The sequence below is a fragment of the Falco punctatus genome (genome assembly GCF_963210335.1).
Source record: "Falco punctatus genome assembly, chromosome: 4".
Lineage (NCBI taxonomy): Eukaryota > Metazoa > Chordata > Aves > Falconiformes > Falconidae > Falco > Falco punctatus.
In genome coordinates this window covers 8,432,765-8,449,786 of record NC_137583.1, presented here as the reverse complement: position 1 = coordinate 8,449,786, position 17,022 = coordinate 8,432,765, and the positions used below count along the sequence as shown (strand labels likewise).

Below are 17,022 nucleotides of genomic sequence, written 5' to 3'. Positions count from 1 at the left end.
GTACTTTGGTGTCTTTCAGGGCAAATTCTCTCTTGGCACCTAGCTCACAGCCCCAGACCAACATATCTTAACATCAATCTTCTGTCCATTTTAATGGAACAGAAAGGGCCAAGACCTCTGAGGGAGGTAGCTACACAACGCCTTATCCATATGGTTTTATGCTGTTCTATTCACCTCTGTATGCATCTCTGCATCCAAGACAGACTTTGTCAGCAGCCCACAGTGGAGTACAGTAAACACTTCGAGGTCTAACTCCCGGAAGTATGGTCGATAGCTCTGCAGCCATGCCAGAGGAGTTCCTGCCTCTCTCTCAGCAGCAGTCTAAAAAGTAAATGGCAGAATTAAGGTTGCAACCTGCAAGACTATAAGACTTTCTAACTCAAATAAAGCTATTTCTTTCATGCAGATTTCTAAATCTTGTGTCAGGTTGAAAAAAAGACTAAGAATAACTCATGGTAGCTAGCAGAGAGACAAGCACATAGAATCAGAAGCATTTTCATTTTGGACCGTACAAGTCACTAACAATTTTCTAGAAAAAAAAATACTTGGGAAACTGTAATAAGCTTTGCTATCTCCTTTCTGTGAATCAGTGGCCATTGTGAAACCCATTCTGGACTTGCACCATAATCACCATGAAAGATGACAGCAGATGTTTTTACCTTTGATAAATGCCAGGATGGCAAACTATGGGATGCTCTGCTGCCTGTGATTGACAATCTCAGTTCTTAGAGATTCACTCCACACAATCTTGTTGTGGGAGCTGGTGTATGTTACACACGGCTCACAATAGGATTTCTGTATTCTGCTGTCCCAGGCATGGCACAGTATCTAAGGCTTAGTCTGGAGCCAGTACTCTAGGTAATTAGTTTATTTTTATATATATATGTATGTATGTATAATAGTAAACTAGTTAAAAATATTAGATACATTCCTTCCCAGAACTATTAGAGACTTTGATTATTCTCTGTAACTTCAGTGACTTTGTTACCATATCTGACTCAGTTACCATATCTGTACAATATCAGGGAAGTAAAATCATATTTGTCTGGCTAAAATGGATAAAATGGACTCTGAATAACATTTATTAGCAGCAGTGGCAGAAGTGAAGCCTTGTGGGATGCTTATGAGATCCCAGCCCCCAGGATGCTGAGACCAAAGCTAGGCACACTTCCCTGATTTCTCTTTCAGCTACCACACATCTTGCGTTCCAGGCATGATGACAATACCATAAGAGGTTATTCAGATGAACAAGAAATAAAACCCAATAATTCATTAGTTATAGGTTTGGGAAATGGTTCTTAGCGTGTGATGAAAATGGATAATTTTAAACAGGCCTTACCATGAACACAACACATTGATTAAATACCTCAAGGAAAATTGCAAAATGAGCACCCGTGATTGAAGCAGAGTAGAATCAGTGGGAGATACATGATCCTTACTAGGGTTTGTATTTTCCAGATACATCTCACAATTTCTGACCTGAGTCTAGGAATGGCATGTTATTGCAGTAATTTGAGATGAGACGCTGGCTTAAGATAGAAACTTTCCATAGTCTTAACCAGAGAGTAACTAATAGTATTATTGATAATCCTGCACATTCGCACTGCCCTGAGCCACAGTGCCTTCTGGAGAGTGGCTGGCCTGTCCAGCAATTTTGAGATTTCAGGTGGGAGCCAGGTGTCAGAAAGCAGAACTGAACCACTTTCTATTAAGTTGAAAGTAACAATCCCTCTCTCAAAGCTTTTGTTTATGCTTCTATACCATCTTCCATAGTCTGTCTTTCCTGCAAGTCCTCAGGGTTATATACCTACCTTCTCCAGCTCAGAGAGTTCAGCATCAGGTTGATTTCCCTCAGAACTGTCATCTGCTGGAGAACGATCTGCAGAGCCGGCTTTGCTGCCATCAGTCTTTTTTTTCTTTCCTTAAAGATAAAAGCAACTTCAGAAAAAAGGCTGCACTGCACTTAACAATAGACAGCATTTGCAGTCAGGGAAATGGCACAGGCTGTACTTTGATCAGTCCTAAGAAAGCATGGAGCATGCACAGGTTGTGTGCCATCCATAGCCAGGATCACAGTCCAAAAGAGTCAAATGCATTTGGGGCTCCCCCACAACCAGCTTCTCTTTTATAAAATCACAGTAAGGAATTAAAGTGAGCGTCACTGTTCTTACTGTAGTTTAAACATTATGAAGTGATCGCAAAAATGAGTGGGACATCATCTTAAAAAAATCTTGAACCAAAATGCAATGTTTCCTCCTCAGACACAGTATTGAGAAAGGAAGAGGACCTGGAAAAGGAAGGTAAGACACAACTACAGAAAGGACTTCCAGGGATGCCAAGCCAACAGCAGAGTAACTCAGTGAATGCCTTGCAAGAGTCTTCACTGCTGACAATGGTAGGGAAATTCTCATACTTGACACGCTACGTAGCGGAGAGATCAAAGAAACTACATTGATTTCAAGTAACTGCACATGATGTATTAGACCAAACAGACAGCTAACAGGCCACCAAGGCCAGGTGACATTCACAAAAGGTCCCCAGCAGAATTCAGATACAACATTTCAGAACTGCTGGCCACGGTGCCAGAGGGCCAATAGCTTGTGAACATAATTCCTCTTAATAAAAAGGGAACCAATAAGAATCCAGTGAATTAAAGACTGGTGAGTCTATCCTCCATCACTAGGAAAATGGCAGAGCTGTCTACGATAGAAAAATAAGATCACTGAGCATATGGACATACAGTCTGTTGGGGAGAAGCCAGCAGGGCTTCTGCAAAGGAAAACTTTGCATAACTAGCCTGCCAGCATGTTGGTATCACTGGAATAAAAGGGACCTATTAGCCAGAAGAGATTTATATTTCCAAAAAGACTGTGAAAAGGTTTTACACCAGAAACTATTAAGGAACTGAACTGGAATAGTGCTTTCTTGGACTGAGAGCTTGTTATAGGAGAAGCAGCAAAGGGTAATACTTAACGTGGACTTTTCAGATGGAATCAGCCATTTAAACCTCCAGGAACTAGTTTTATTCAACTTCATAAACAACTTGGAGAAGGGAATGCTCAGGGAAATCCCCAACAAGTGCAACATTTGGCATACAATTTCATCTGCCATTTTATAACTGCTATGCTGATGAGCATCAGAGACTTCTGCTTTTGTTTCTCTGTGATCCTTTCCAGGGCCCAGCCACAGATGAAGTGAGACAGTACCAAGGAAGCTGCATCTTTCACTGCATTATCTTTGGAAGAACAGAGTCAGGCAGGAGGAGGTCTTCCATGTCATAATAAATAAACCCTCTGAGTCAGACTGGAAAGTGAATTTGGTATGTTATGTCTCTCCTGAGGAGCTCCTTGTTCCCTTTCCTTTGAGGAATAGTCTTAGGCTAGATTTTATGACAGTGCTTGAGCTGATCTCATTGCTCAGGGGTAGTCCTGTTCCTCCTCCTACCTTTTTCTCATGTTCCCAGCCACACACACCTGAAACTTGCCTTGCACTGACTCAGGAAGACTGACCACTGGTTAAGCAGTCAACTTGTTAAAACAGCAAAAAAACTAACCCAGCAAAAAGTAAATAGCCAAAATAACTACCACGTAATAACATGGGGCAAGAAATCAGGCAACTTAAAAGAGTACAGATGTGAGTGGGAGAGTGAAGGCTTCCCCTCTTTGTTAGCAGTAAACTATTTAATTTAGCTCAGCTACAAGATGCTGCACGCTCAAAGGAGGAGCAAGTTCAGTGTCAAAACTGTGTGCTCTCAAGGCTGCGAACTATGGTCACAGCACTCACTGATTTTTTTGTAGGCAAGACAAGCTAAGCTCAGGAATCTTCATCTGGGCTACGCTTACTATGCTGAGCACTTCTGCTCCTTCAAAACAAAGTATCTAAAGCGATGGATCCTCCTCTTGTCTGCAGAACACAGTCATAGCTTTCCTTCCGCCTTTATCACTCTCACGTGACAGGTCCAGTCCCTGCAGAATGGGTCTGGCACAGGAGAAAAGGGCTCTCTAATCTGTGGCCTCCTCCAGTTGTTTTCATTGAATGGAATGTCAATTTTTGTCCCTTTTGGCTCAAAGGCAGTCATGTTCCCAGGAAATGTTAATCTAAACTAGAAAAAGAAGTAGAGGCAGAGAGAACAAAGTAAATCTACTTCAGCTTGAAAAACTAAAAGGCAAGTTCTGTTTCTTCTCTGTGGGAGCTAGCAGTGGGAAAGGATGAAGGAAGCATTTCCTTGTGCAGCAGAGTCATGACAAGGTTCCTAAGACATCAGTTAGGTACAGCCTAGAGGTCAGGAATTTGCAAGGCAGCTCAAGCCACAGATTCAGTACCAGACAATTGCACAAATCCATCAAAGGCAGAACAACTTACTGCTGCAGAAGATAGTTTTGACAGGTAAAAACAGTAAATGAAATCCCTGGATTTTCACTGTTAAATGCTAAGCATCAGCACACCCATGGAGACAGACTATCCAATGCCTGCTTGGAGTAGAATATTTTTACTTCTACTTCAGGTGCAACAGGAGTTGGTTGGATAAGATTTCAAACTAGATAGACCTTGCCAGGAATTCTGCGCTTTATGCACACACAAGTGCCATGGCTGCAGCGCAATATGCCAGTCAAACCCCACATCACATCTGTCTGCTTAAATGTTTTAAACTTTCTTTACCATTCCTTTTTCTTCCTGGGCCAGCAGCATTAACGGATGGCACAGCCTCCCGGGGTTCAGAATCAAAAGTAGCTGGTGGTGGGACATAGCCAGGGGTTGCTGAAAGAGCCAAAAATGTAGAAACTGGGTTAGTTCAGCTCCTGGATGACAAAATACAGGCAAGATGCATTATCTAGAAGTACCATACGTTTCACGATCCTGGTGAACGTCCCTTTGCTTGTATGTTTAGGTGCATTTAGCCTTATTGTATGTCCACACTGCACTGGAATGACAGCTCTTTGCAATCCTCCAGCAAGGGAGAGTAACAAGTGCTCAGCTGTCCTTGGACATCTGTCTGTGTTGGTGAAGCTTTAAAGGACTGTTCTAGCACACCTAAGCCCTTTCTGCGCTGGCCTTGTAGTGCTCCTGGAGCAGCAGAAAGGGGCTGAGGCTGCACTTTATTTTGGTGTGTAAGGGTAGGTGGAAGGTGACAGTGTATTCTTCGTCACATTTGTCTTATCAAAGACCTTTTCAATGTAAAAGGATATAAGTAAAGGGTGAAGCCACGAACAAGGACAGACACAAACCAATGGAGACAACGTCAATGATCAGAAGTCTCCAGTTTCTAACCGATGGGCCATTAAACTCCAGGCACAGCTTTGAGAATGGACACCTGGACTTTTTAACTGATAAACTGGGAGGAAAGAAAGGAACTTGAGGATTTGGGATATCTGATGAGGGCAAGGGTAGAACTACGCAAACTAATATAGGAATGTGCAGGGAAGTGGGGTGGGGAGGAACAAAGAGGGGAATGGGCAGAAATAGTGTAAAAAGGACTGGCCATGAGCAAAGTATTGCTGGTCAGTAGAACTGTCCAGTCAGTACGCTTGTCTGACTGAACCCTGTGCCCGATCACTGCAGTCTGTCCCATCTCCTTATTAACTCTTTTCTTAACTACATTTCAATGTAGTCTCACTAACCTCTGTGTGTGCATGCGCACGCACATGCACCAAGGACTAAAGGCCAACTACCAGTGAGACCTGTGTGACTAAATACTGGGCTAGCAACTAGAGCTGGACCACCCTGGGCCTGGGGTGTCAGCTGCTGAAGTAAGCAAGGGGGTCTCTGTGTCAGTAGTTAAAGGTGCCATAGGTCTTGGGAGAACCTCTACAAGTCTCAGACTTTGCCTGTGGAGCCTGCGCCTGTGAGATAAGCGTGTGAGTGTACACGTCTCCTAGCAAGCAGCAAGCTGGAATAGACAGTGAGTAGGGTACCCGTGGAGCAGATTAGAGGACCTGGGATCTGGGCAGGCTATTGAGCAGAGGGGCTGTGCCAGTACTTGTGGCTTCTTTGAGTGTTCACGTGCTTGTGACTCTAGAGCGTTGTTTGTGTGCCTTCACTAGCAAACTTCAGTCTTAACCAGCTAAAAAGCAGGACGGGAACTTGGCTGTCTGTACTTATGTTTTACACGAGTCCTACACGTAGGTGCTGTTGAAGGCAGCACCTTGTCTGGGGCAGTCTGTGTCGCTGTGTCCACTGCCCTGGGACAGAGACCCATGCTGGGCTCCAGCAGCTCAGCAGGGGGAATTCATGGACCTAGAGCAGCTGGAGGCAGTCGATTCTTACAACGTTCCTTAACAGCTTGTTACAACCGGAATACTGGAGAAACACACCGTTTCCTTAGGATAAGGGCTGGTTTACTCCAGTATCCACCATACTCTGTTCCCAGGCAGACTTGACAGAATCTGCCAAAGAGATGTCCCCAAGGAGGTGACTGAGAAGGGCACTTTGGACTCGGACAAATAGAAAACAATAGCTGTCTGTGCATGCACTCTTAGGCCACTGTAAAAATGCAGTATATGTTATATATACCTCCTCCATTGATGTTTAAGCCAATCCCTTTCGCTTCACAGCTGGCACAGGCCCAGAATGTACAAATGATTCATGCTCACCTGCCAAGCATTTTCCCAGCACATTCTGCAGTTCTGTGATGTTCTGTAATCGAGTCAAAACCTTCCCCTTCATCTCAGCATCCTGTTGCTGGCAGAAGGCATTTACAACCTAGAAATACAAAACAAATCACTGACTTATTGAGATTTGTACCCACTTTACTACGACTTCTTTTCTGAATAACATTCTCAAGTCCTGAATAAGCACACAACACATCACAAGTAGCCTGTGTGACCACATCCAGACTGCATGAACAAAGTTCTTCAGAAGCCCATGAGAACGTGGACATCATTGGTGCAATTTACAAAAGCAACAGAGCAACACCTGCAGATCAGATATTAACTGAAGAAGAAAAGTTAGCAGACAGCACATTGTCAGGTTCTGTGCTGCTTATGGCTCTGGAGACTCCTTGGCACTTCCCAGGTCTGTCAGAAGAGACACAGTCCTGGGAGAAGAGCAGAAACAAGGAGGACTGGGGATGTGGAATTACACCAACTCCCAGCTCTGGAGCTGGATTGCACCAACTCTGACATAGCTCATGTTATCAGAATAACCCCAGCAGGGAACATTCCCACTGACCATCAGTTAGCAAATACATGGTCCAAATCTGCATGAAGGCACTGCATTTAACCCTTCTGTAAGCTCACAGAGATACACAACAAATGAACAATCACAACCAAGTTTGCAAGGGACCTGTGGAAGCCTCTAGTCCAACACCCTGCTCAAAGCAGTATCAACTAAACAGGTTGCTTAAAGCCTTTTCTAGTGGAGCACTGAGCATCTCCAAGAAAAGCAATCCCACAGCTTCTCTGGATTTGGAAACACAATCTTTCTGTTAGGTAACAGAAGACCATAGTGGAAGACCACAATAACCCCTCCGCTCTGCCCTTCCCTCTCCAGGCTGAACAACCTCTGCTCTCCCAGCCTCCCCTCGTACACCATGTTCCCCAGCCCCTCATCAGACTGGTGGCTTCCACTGGACTCACCCAGAATGACAATGGGAGCCCCAGCCTGGGCACAGTGCTGCAGGCAGGGCCTCGGACATGCCAAGCAGAAGGCAACAATCAATGCCCTTGACTCCCCTGCTCTCCAGCACAGTGAGACTGACCTTTCTTTCTGATGCTCCCTTCCTAGTTTAGACACATATTACCTCACAGTTTTTAGACACATATTTGGGGTTCCCAGCATCCTCGCTGCAACAGCAAAACAATTTTTGTACACCAAAATGTGCCAGTGTGTATAAAGTGCAGCTGAGCAGGAGGTGGAAAACTCTTATCAGCAAGGCAGTCCTTAAAATCTCTGACCAAGAAAGCAGAGTTGCTGCTAACAGCAGTATAATGGATAAATGATAATGAAGAGAAGAACATGGAGAGAGATCACCAGGACCCTACTGGAGAAGGTTTCTAAGCAGCAAGACTCTCCTTCAACAATTGCACCCCTGAAGCCTAAGGTTAGTGTTTGTAAGTGCTTCTCCTCAGTGCCACTCCAGAACCTGCAGACAAGGCTTTACTCACCTCACGAAACCAGTTGAGAGCATAGAACAGGAGTGAGCATAGAAATTCCCGTTCCTGCGTGGATAGAGAGTCCAGCTTCCCTTCAACCTCCAGGTCAGTTAGGTACAGGGGGCAACCTGGGACAGAACAGGAAGAGAACATGTTGGACTGTGTTTGCTACCCATCCTTTGGTCTTTGCACGGACAAAGTCTCTTACCAAAGCCTTTATCAGTTCCAATGGCTATTTGGAGTAAGCCCTGTCAGTCAGTCCATCCCCAGACAAGGCAACTGTCTCCCCTGCCTCCCTTCTACTTTGTGGGCTACAGAGCACCTCAGCCTCCTTCACAAACTGCACAATTCTTCCAACAACTGCAGGAAGCTTTCACAGATCTGAAATAGGAACAAGGCAGCCAGACTAAAAAATGTCCACTTCCCATACCTAACAAGGCATCAATCTCCTCCAGGCTTCCACTGTTTTGCTCTCCAGTGTAGAGCCTCAGCAATCGGAAACAGGGTGACAGACACATCGGTGACACTACCCTGGAGGGAGGGGAAAAATTAAATTGAGTGGGTCCTATGGTTTATATACCTCCAGAATGCCCACCACTTTTCCATTATGTCTTATGTCCTCCCCATGCCATGCTGCCTCTGCTTTCTCTTTTGCTTCTTGTAAGTCCCAGTGACACAGAGCAGAAATGCACCATTATGGTTAAATAAATAGGTGAGCACTAGTTTTCTGGAAAAGCATATAAGGGCAGAAAAATGGCCATAATGAAGAAAAATGTGATAAGATTTATTTCTTGTATAAATCAAAGTTGAATAATTCAGAAGGAATTATAAGAAATCATGCAAAACACCACTGCAAGCAGTGAAGAAACCTCCCTGAATGTTTTGTAGCATTCCACTGCTCACATTCTGAGTAAGGAAAATAAACATTTTTCTATAGATGCATGTAAAGTAGTTACAATGAATTTTACTCTATAGTGATCATGTCTTCTTTTTAGGCACAACTAAAATATCAACAAGAGCTTATGACAATAAATTACACAGGATATGAAGGTGCCAGTTAAAAAAAAGCTTTTTATTCTTTGTAACTTTGATGCCTTACTGTTTAATCAGACTTTATTTCTTACGTGTTTCCTGTTCCATTTTCCAAAGACAAAGCCATTATTTCTCAGTCAAATTTCACTTGCAGCTGCATGTTTGAGGTTTAGCTCTGTTGCACAGTCTGTGTTGTCCAAGTACAACTGAAGGTGAGAAAAATTGTGTACTGTTCACACACACTAAGTCCTTAGTGACTCTCTATTTGAGAATCATTGCTCAAAATATGAATTTTGCCACCTCAAAGCTGCCTATCTATCTCAATATGGCATTCAATATTACCACAACACTGGAAGAAAGAGCTATGATTTTCATATGACAGATGGGGAACAAGGCAGATGCAGCATGATTTACCCAAGATCACCTAAACAGCCTGAGCCAAAACAGACCACCAGGTCCCAACCAGCTAATGCCTCTAGACCTGTCCGAGTATGTCTAACAGCAAAAGAAGGAAAAGAACACTGGAAACTGGTAAATTCTCTGACCAGCTCCTTATGAGGCACTTTGGCAGGCAGGACTGACAGCAGTGAAGCGCACCAAATGGAAACAATTCCTTTACCTTCGCAGTCATCCTACAGTTAAGTGTGAAAGTTACCTTTTACTTTGGCTACTCTTTCCACCGGTGACCCTGCCAAGCTCACTCTGCGACACCAATGGTAAGAGGTTAATAGCAATTGCTCCCTGACTTTCATCTTCATCCAGATTATATAAGGACTTCACTGGGAACAAGAACGAACTGCAAGGACAGACAGACAAGCTCTTACTGACAAACTCAGTTCTCAGGGACAGAAACATTACTAATACTTAGCCTGTGATTAGCATACCCATCCACCGTGGGGCTCAGATCAACCACAAAGTCACTAGGAAAATCCTCCACCAAACTCTTCCCAAACTCCTCCTATAAAGGAAGGAAAAAAACCTGCTCAGCAAAGGGGCTCAGTGAAGAAAGTTTCAACAGCAGCAGTGCAAAAAAGCAGAAGATAAAGCCAAGCAAAATTATCCTGGAACAGTCACAGCAATGAAGCCCATTCCCTGCAAGGAGGGCCAAGACCTGCCTTTACAGACAAAGCCAGGAAACATTGCTAAGCGTGCACAACCAATTTCTTCCCTGCTCTTTGGGTGTGTGCTCGTCTAAAAGTTCCACAGTGATGCAGAGAGGTAGAGCAGCTGGCTGGAAGAGGAAAGGAGCCGTGGGAGATTCTCTGTTCTAAGAGCTGATAATCAGAATGAAATGGCTACAAAGTGCTGGCAAAGTTTTTATTTCACACAACGTGTGCCACATACTTCACATGCTTTACATTGTTAGAAACAATTAAGGGAGAAATAAAGTAACTGAGGTGACAGCATTTGGACAAACAATGAAAAGACCCCCAAAAATCTGCACAAAATTTGTGGGAAGAACCTTAGCTTGCTTTTACATTTCAGTCTTGCAAGGAAAAAGGAGAAATTCTTCCTCTGCTTTTTCTCCTTGGAGCACTCAGCTGGACCTCGGGAGACTGGCATTTCTAGCACTAGGCACAGAGCTGTCTGGAGTGACTGCCAGCACTTCACAGCTCCTTACTCACCTTCCCTCCTCTGCTCTGTAACCAGCAGGTGGGAAAAGCACCTGTGCCACAAGGAGTGATCAATTCCACAAATGCCTCCAATGCTCTCCTGGGCCCCAAGATGGCTCGCTATCCTCCTGGCTGGCACAGCCCACAGGCAAGAAGAGCTCCCAGCAAGTAGAAAAAGCTGTCCAGTGGCCTTCACGAACCTCTTCTTATTACCATAAATACCATTTGTTTGTTTATTTATTTACTACTATAAATGACTGTGGCTCTTCCAAGTCCTTAGGCATCAGATAGCCTTAATAGTCTGACCAGAAGCCAAATTCAACACTAAGTTTAAAGTTTTTTCAGATTCTACTTTTTTTCTATGCATCTTAAAAGCATGCTCTGAAATGTCATTTAATTTTCTTTAAAAGAGTTCCCTGTTGTCATGTAAAAGTTCACATAAAGTAAGTTGTTAAAGCACGATGAGGAATCTGCCGCAATCAAAGAAAGCCGAGAGGGCTGAAAGAGGATTTTGTATATGATCACTCTCTTACAGGACCTGAAGCATGACTAGGGGGAAAAAAAACAAAACAAAAGAAAAGAAAAAAAAAAAGAAAAATTGTTCTCAAACTAGACTGAAAACCTCACATCAACTCTGTCCTGCCAACAACCAAACATGTTTCTGAAGAATTCATTTAAGCGATTAAATTCAAACTACTCTGCAACATACCAGGAGCTTCAAGTCCAAATTCCCCTTCTGCTTCTCAATCAAACTGGCAAATTCATCATAGTAGAGAGCCAAGACCTCTGGTGTTTGCTCACAGCAGAAGCCCACAAGGTCCAGCAAAGTAGAAAGCTGAAACGAGAGCAAACAGTCTACAGGAACAGGTAAGGTAAACAGATCCAACTCAAGCTTCCACCTTGAGTCCCTTTTACACTAATTTGCTCTGAGGCATATCCAAAGCTTCACCTCTAGGGTAACAGCCCACAGTGACTGCTCTTGCAAAGATCCAGTTCTATGAGGAACATGGGTCTTTTAAGGTCCTGGCCCAGCTCCATGATGAAATAACACAAAAAAAGTCTGCCCAAGACCACCCTTAAATAGAGCGCTAGCCTAGAAGAAGGTTCTTCAACAGGAATTAAGGAAAAATGCCCAGGCTAGGCCAGCCCTCTACAGCAGAAGCACTTTCTCTAGGTGGCCTGAAAGGCACTGCTGCCAAGCTGAGAGGAAGGTGAAGGCTGCCTTTGGCTCAGTGAATCAGATCGCTCTGTTTCTTTCCTTTGTGTTTGAAATAACATCTGGATAGAAGACTTTCACTAGATGGTTGCAGTACTGCTTGTCCTGGACTAGCAGCAGGTAAGACCAGCAGGTGCTATCTTCATACAGAACTTTGTTTCTCCAGAACCATTTTCAATAGATCTTTGGCTCTGCGGTCAATGTACAAGAATCCCAGGCTCAGTAAAGATAACTCCAAGACACACATACTACTTCAGTTAAGACTGTGTTGCCAGTTACACCTCCTTGCTGACCATGTCCTCCCTCTCTCCCACACTGCCCCATTCTTGGCACTCACCTGCCCATCACGCTCGCTGTTCAGCTCTGGTCTCTCCAGTGAACTGCCGCCTCCTTCAGTTCTGAAAGCGATTGATAGCCTTGCTTTTGTGGCACAACACTTAAGAGGTGGCAAAACCCATCATACACAGAAGGTTCTCTCTCCAGAAATTGGAGAATTATACATGAAAAAGATGAGGTTTGGAACACTATTAGGAAAAGACCTGCTGACATTTGGGACCTTCAGGACAAGACTCAACGTCTTCTTCAGGGATATGCTTTTTCTAACCTGTTGAAACCTAAGCCCTCTAGTCATCCACTCTTCCAAAGCCACGCAGCCTCACCTTATCATAATCATAATATCTGTAGTTGTACATTAGGACAGCTACTCAAAATTCCTGCTGCTTACTTGCAGGGTTCAGAAAGGTACTTTTTCCTCTGATAATTTGGCTTTCAAGTCTGTCTCCTTCAATCTTTTCCTGAAGAAACCAGACAAGATGCCAGTAAGGTACACAATGATCCATGATGTAAAGATACTTCTCAAGTGCCGGCAGACAGATTTTCCCCATGCATTTGGGTCAGACTTGAATGGGAAGGAATTTCTCTACAGGTCAATCAAATTCCCTGGGGATTTACTTCTTTTTGCAAGGCACGGAACATGCTCCACCTGCTGGGATCATCTGTGTGCACTTTACCCTGCTAACTCTCTGCCACCAAAGGTGCCTTGATGCACAGATGACCCCAAAGGCTCTTGAGGGTGTTTTTCTCCCCCTGTAATTCTTATGCTAGAATTTTCCAAATCTCCTCTTGATATAACTATATATTAGCATACCCTGCTTAGACTTGAACCAGTGCCTAAAGCAAGTCTGTGCTATGGGAGCAACCACAATGCAGTCCACTGACTTATAGCCCGGAGCCAAGATGGGCTTTTCTTTTCATGTGATAAACAGCAAAAGCATTTTATTAAGAAGTGCAAAATCAGCAAGCTAACTAATGCTTCCCTACATCAGTCAAATCTTTATTTTCCAAGTGCTTTAATCTTTGCCACAGCTCTTATCAGGAGTTTGCCTGGTTTATGGCTGCTGTTTATAAATCATTTATATAGTACACTGAAAAGTGTCTTGCCAATGCCCAGCACAGCCATAACGACTTTTCTGCTTACTTCTCTTTTAGATTTCCCTGTATTCAAACACGGGGCACATAAGGCCTAGTGTCAGAAGCTGATCTGCAGTCAGTCCACCACAATGTTCAAATTTTTTTCTGAGCAGTAAGCGCTGCTGATGCTAGTCAAAGCATCCATGAATAGGCGTTAACAAGAAATTTGGGATGCCTTCGAGAGCAGCAGCAGGAAAGCAGTATTAAACAGGTTGTAACATCAAACACTGCAGCCTGCAGAAAAGAGTTTTAAGTTCTTGAATTTGACCAAGATGTGCATGAGCTCAAAGGCAGTGCCCCCCTTTCTTTGTTCTACTCCAGGTTTGGTCTGAACCAAAACCATATTAAATTCGTCTTTGCTACATTTTCTCTCACCTTTTTAATGCCACGCTGCCTATCATGGTAACAGCACCAATAACCCCCATCTGTTTGTGGTTGGGAACTGTACTGGAGAGCCATTTCCTGATCACCATGTGCATATCATCCTAAAAAGAGACACAGAACATGTTATCACAAAGGTACTTGTGTGCATCACTCACAGTTCTATTGGCGTCTTCACTTAACGTCACCTCCAAAGGCTGCAGGGGGACAGCTTATTGGGATTACAGCTTTGCAGAAGGCGTGCACATTCTGCAATTTCCTTTATTACGAAAATACAACTCTAGGTAAGGCTGCAAACAGCATTAAAAGTGACCGGCTTTGACTTTGCTCTAATTACTATACAGAACATGTAGTTGGTCCAGGTTTCACCTATAATTAATAGAACAATATATTAAAAAAAAAATAGCAGGTGGTCTTGGAGCTCTTCATCTACAAACAGCAGCTGCAGAGCTACCCCCCAAAACACTGTCATCTTCAGAGGTTGAGGGATGGAGCAGTTTTTGGTGAAGGTCCAAAGAGAGCTGTAGGTAACACCATACCAGACACCTGGGATTAAGACATTTCTCACGCTGTCCCCCTTGTCCCCCTGGGTGTGGGCATGCATGCCCTGCACAATTATAAAGGTTTCTTTGCAGCAGCTCTGCAAGCCCACAGCAGGTCTCAATGCAGCATGCTCTACTTCACAGCTGTGTCAGCAGCTCATCAGCTGCACTTCCCCAAAATGGGCACAGTTCTGTAGACTTCTGAAAGTCTGGACCACTAGTGGTAGACTAGGAGGTCTCCAGACACTGACAGCATAAGCATACTCAGTCACAGAAGCACGACACTTCAGGAAAGTTGGGAGACCAGTCTTCTGGATGAGAAGTCTAATACTTGCTGAAGAAATCAAAGGCAAAGCACAGAAGAGTGTGGAGCAAATCAGCCACAGGACTCCAGGCTGCACCTGCACTTGCTGACAAGAGGAATGCCAATTAAGAAAGCTGCCATTTTGAGGATGGAACAGCTGACCAGAGTGTCACATCTAAAACATGACAGCCAAAGCTAGAACAGGGCAATCACCAAGCTGTCCAGAACAGTGTCTCTGAGAAAGGAATATGTTCTGCTCGATCCCTTAAACTAATAAATTGTAGGCGAAAAAAAAGACAGAAAACTTAGCTGAGCAGACAATCACGGCAAAGGGCTGCCAAGAGGTTCCTGACCAAAGCTAAGGGACAGCTCAACTTCCTGATATCTAAAAGTAGGTATCAGAAAGCAATTCATTTCAAAGCAGGGATGGAACTATGAATGCACTAAGCAGAAAACACGTTTATTTTAGCCAGTTAGCAACAGTCCTATTGCTAGTTTAAGCAGCGACCATGGCAGAAGAGCAGCATCCCTGTTATGAGGAGCAGCATTCTCAGACTGCAACAGGGCATGTGTGAGAACTCAAAAGCAGCTTCATAAAAGCAGCAAAGATCTTGCAGGTCACTGAAAAACATCACAGAATCAAAACAGCCCTGGTTACATTGATTCTTATTAACTCTCCCTGCTGGTCCTGCAAAAGAGGAGGTTGAACCATACAGAGATCCTCAGGAATTGAAGCTGCATGAAAGCACAAGCCCTGACCAGAGAGAGGTCTTGAGACAGAGGAGATGAAGGCTTGAGTTATGCTACACAAACTACCAGTGCCAACAAGATCAAACCGGTAGCAAAGGACAAGTACATGGTTATACTACCTTTTCTTGACCTTCACTAGGCAAGATGCTTCTGGAATGAGCTGTGCAATGCAAGGACAAATGCCTAATCTGCCTGTAGAGATTCTCGTATCCAAGAGGCATCAATTTTATAAGTCCAGTTAAGAGAAGGCAAAGAGGAAGTTGGTTCCCTGGATACTGATTTATTTGGTGATCTACCCCTGCAGTCTTTGCTATCACTGCAGGAAGTCAAACTGCCAACCTTGCTTCCCCGCAGTTACAAACTCTCAGCTCAGAATAAATTCTAGAGCTTACACTCCTCCTCCTCTTTTTGCAATTTATGAGGGTGACAGGCAGAACACTTCTTCCTGATGGTTAGTCCTTCAGGGGTGCAAAGTCACCCTGTGTGTTGCCAAGGCAATTTTCACAAGTTGCACGTAAGAAAGACTTGGGGTGGGAGGCAGGGAAATTACTGAGGAAAGTAGTTCAGAAAGGAGCTAAAACTGCTGTGCAGCCAGAAATTTTGGCAGTGAAGAGCTTCATCTTCACAGGGTGAGTGAGAAGACCTGAAATGACTACAGACATGCTGTTTTACACACCACAGACCAATCAGTAACAGTGGGAAAGCAGTTTTCCTTTATAGTCTCCAGCTAGCATGTGCAAACATAACCACTACTAGAAACTATGTAGAGACTCAAAGTCTAATTAGTCTATTAGCAAATAGTCCTAATTTCTAAGAGCTGAGCTTTATGAACAGGAAATTTTAAACCCAGACATCTCCACTGTGAAATAAATGTCTGAGATATTTCTTTATCTGATCACTGGTCAGAAATCCAGACAAAGGTATCTGATAACGCCACTATTATGCTGCAACCGAGTCACAAAAGGTATCCCGCATAAAATTAATATAAATTTAGACAGACCAGGTTTGATAGCTTCTCATGTTTAAACTAGAGGCACAAAAGGTGTGAAGCCTACCACTTCACAGCAGAGTCCTCTGTTCTGTGCAGTTCAATTCCTCTAACTTGAGTGTGTTCTCTCATGTACAAACATTAAGCAGCTGAACAGAGATGAATGTTATTGGTGAAGAAGTTGAATTATACTTTCTGAATGCTTCCAAGTGATGGAGAAACAAAGCTCGACAAAGAGGCTGCTGAATTTACACTTTTGCAAGTTTTCAAGGCTTAGCTAGACAAAGCCACAGTAAATCTGATATTATGTTGTTGACAGTCCCCCTTCAACTGGGAGGTTAGATTAGGGACTGCCATTGGGCACCACATTTCTAACAGCTCCACCTTTCTTAGACATGCAAGACAAGAGGACCTTTCTCGAGAAGATATAAGGTATGCAGTCACTGTGATAAGCCCTTGCTATACCGGGTGGAAAGCCTGGAGCCACAAGATGGCTTGCAGCCACTTAAGGAGAAGAGAATTTCAAACTGAAGGACAGCCTGACATCAATCACTGTTCATAGATGAGGCCATTATTTGCACCACACAAACTCTGGAAGTTAACCTAGCAAAAAGGACCAAGGCGCAGCCTGAACTC

General features: G+C 43.8%; 1 protein-coding gene across 5 annotated transcripts in view; it reads right to left on the bottom strand.

Moving 5' to 3' along the window:
- Positions 1–17,022, bottom strand: part of FANCD2 (FA complementation group D2) — a 53,571-nt gene that overhangs the window by 18,248 nt on the left and 18,301 nt on the right. For all 5 annotated transcript variants that reach the window (XM_080385427.1, XM_080385428.1, XM_080385429.1 and 2 more), the window contains exons 19-29: positions 13,797–13,906; positions 12,289–12,349; positions 11,445–11,570; positions 10,007–10,080; positions 9,778–9,918; positions 8,521–8,621; positions 8,103–8,218; positions 6,591–6,699; positions 4,660–4,758; positions 1,812–1,921; positions 175–321 (exon numbers count right to left, since the gene is read on the bottom strand). In XM_080385427.1, the coding sequence (XP_080241553.1) occupies positions 175–321; positions 1,812–1,921; positions 4,660–4,758; positions 6,591–6,699; positions 8,103–8,218; positions 8,521–8,621; positions 9,778–9,918; positions 10,007–10,080; positions 11,445–11,570; positions 12,289–12,349; positions 13,797–13,906 (1,194 nt within the window). The remainder of the gene's footprint in view (positions 1–174; positions 322–1,811; positions 1,922–4,659; positions 4,759–6,590; positions 6,700–8,102; positions 8,219–8,520; positions 8,622–9,777; positions 9,919–10,006; positions 10,081–11,444; positions 11,571–12,288; positions 12,350–13,796; positions 13,907–17,022) is intronic.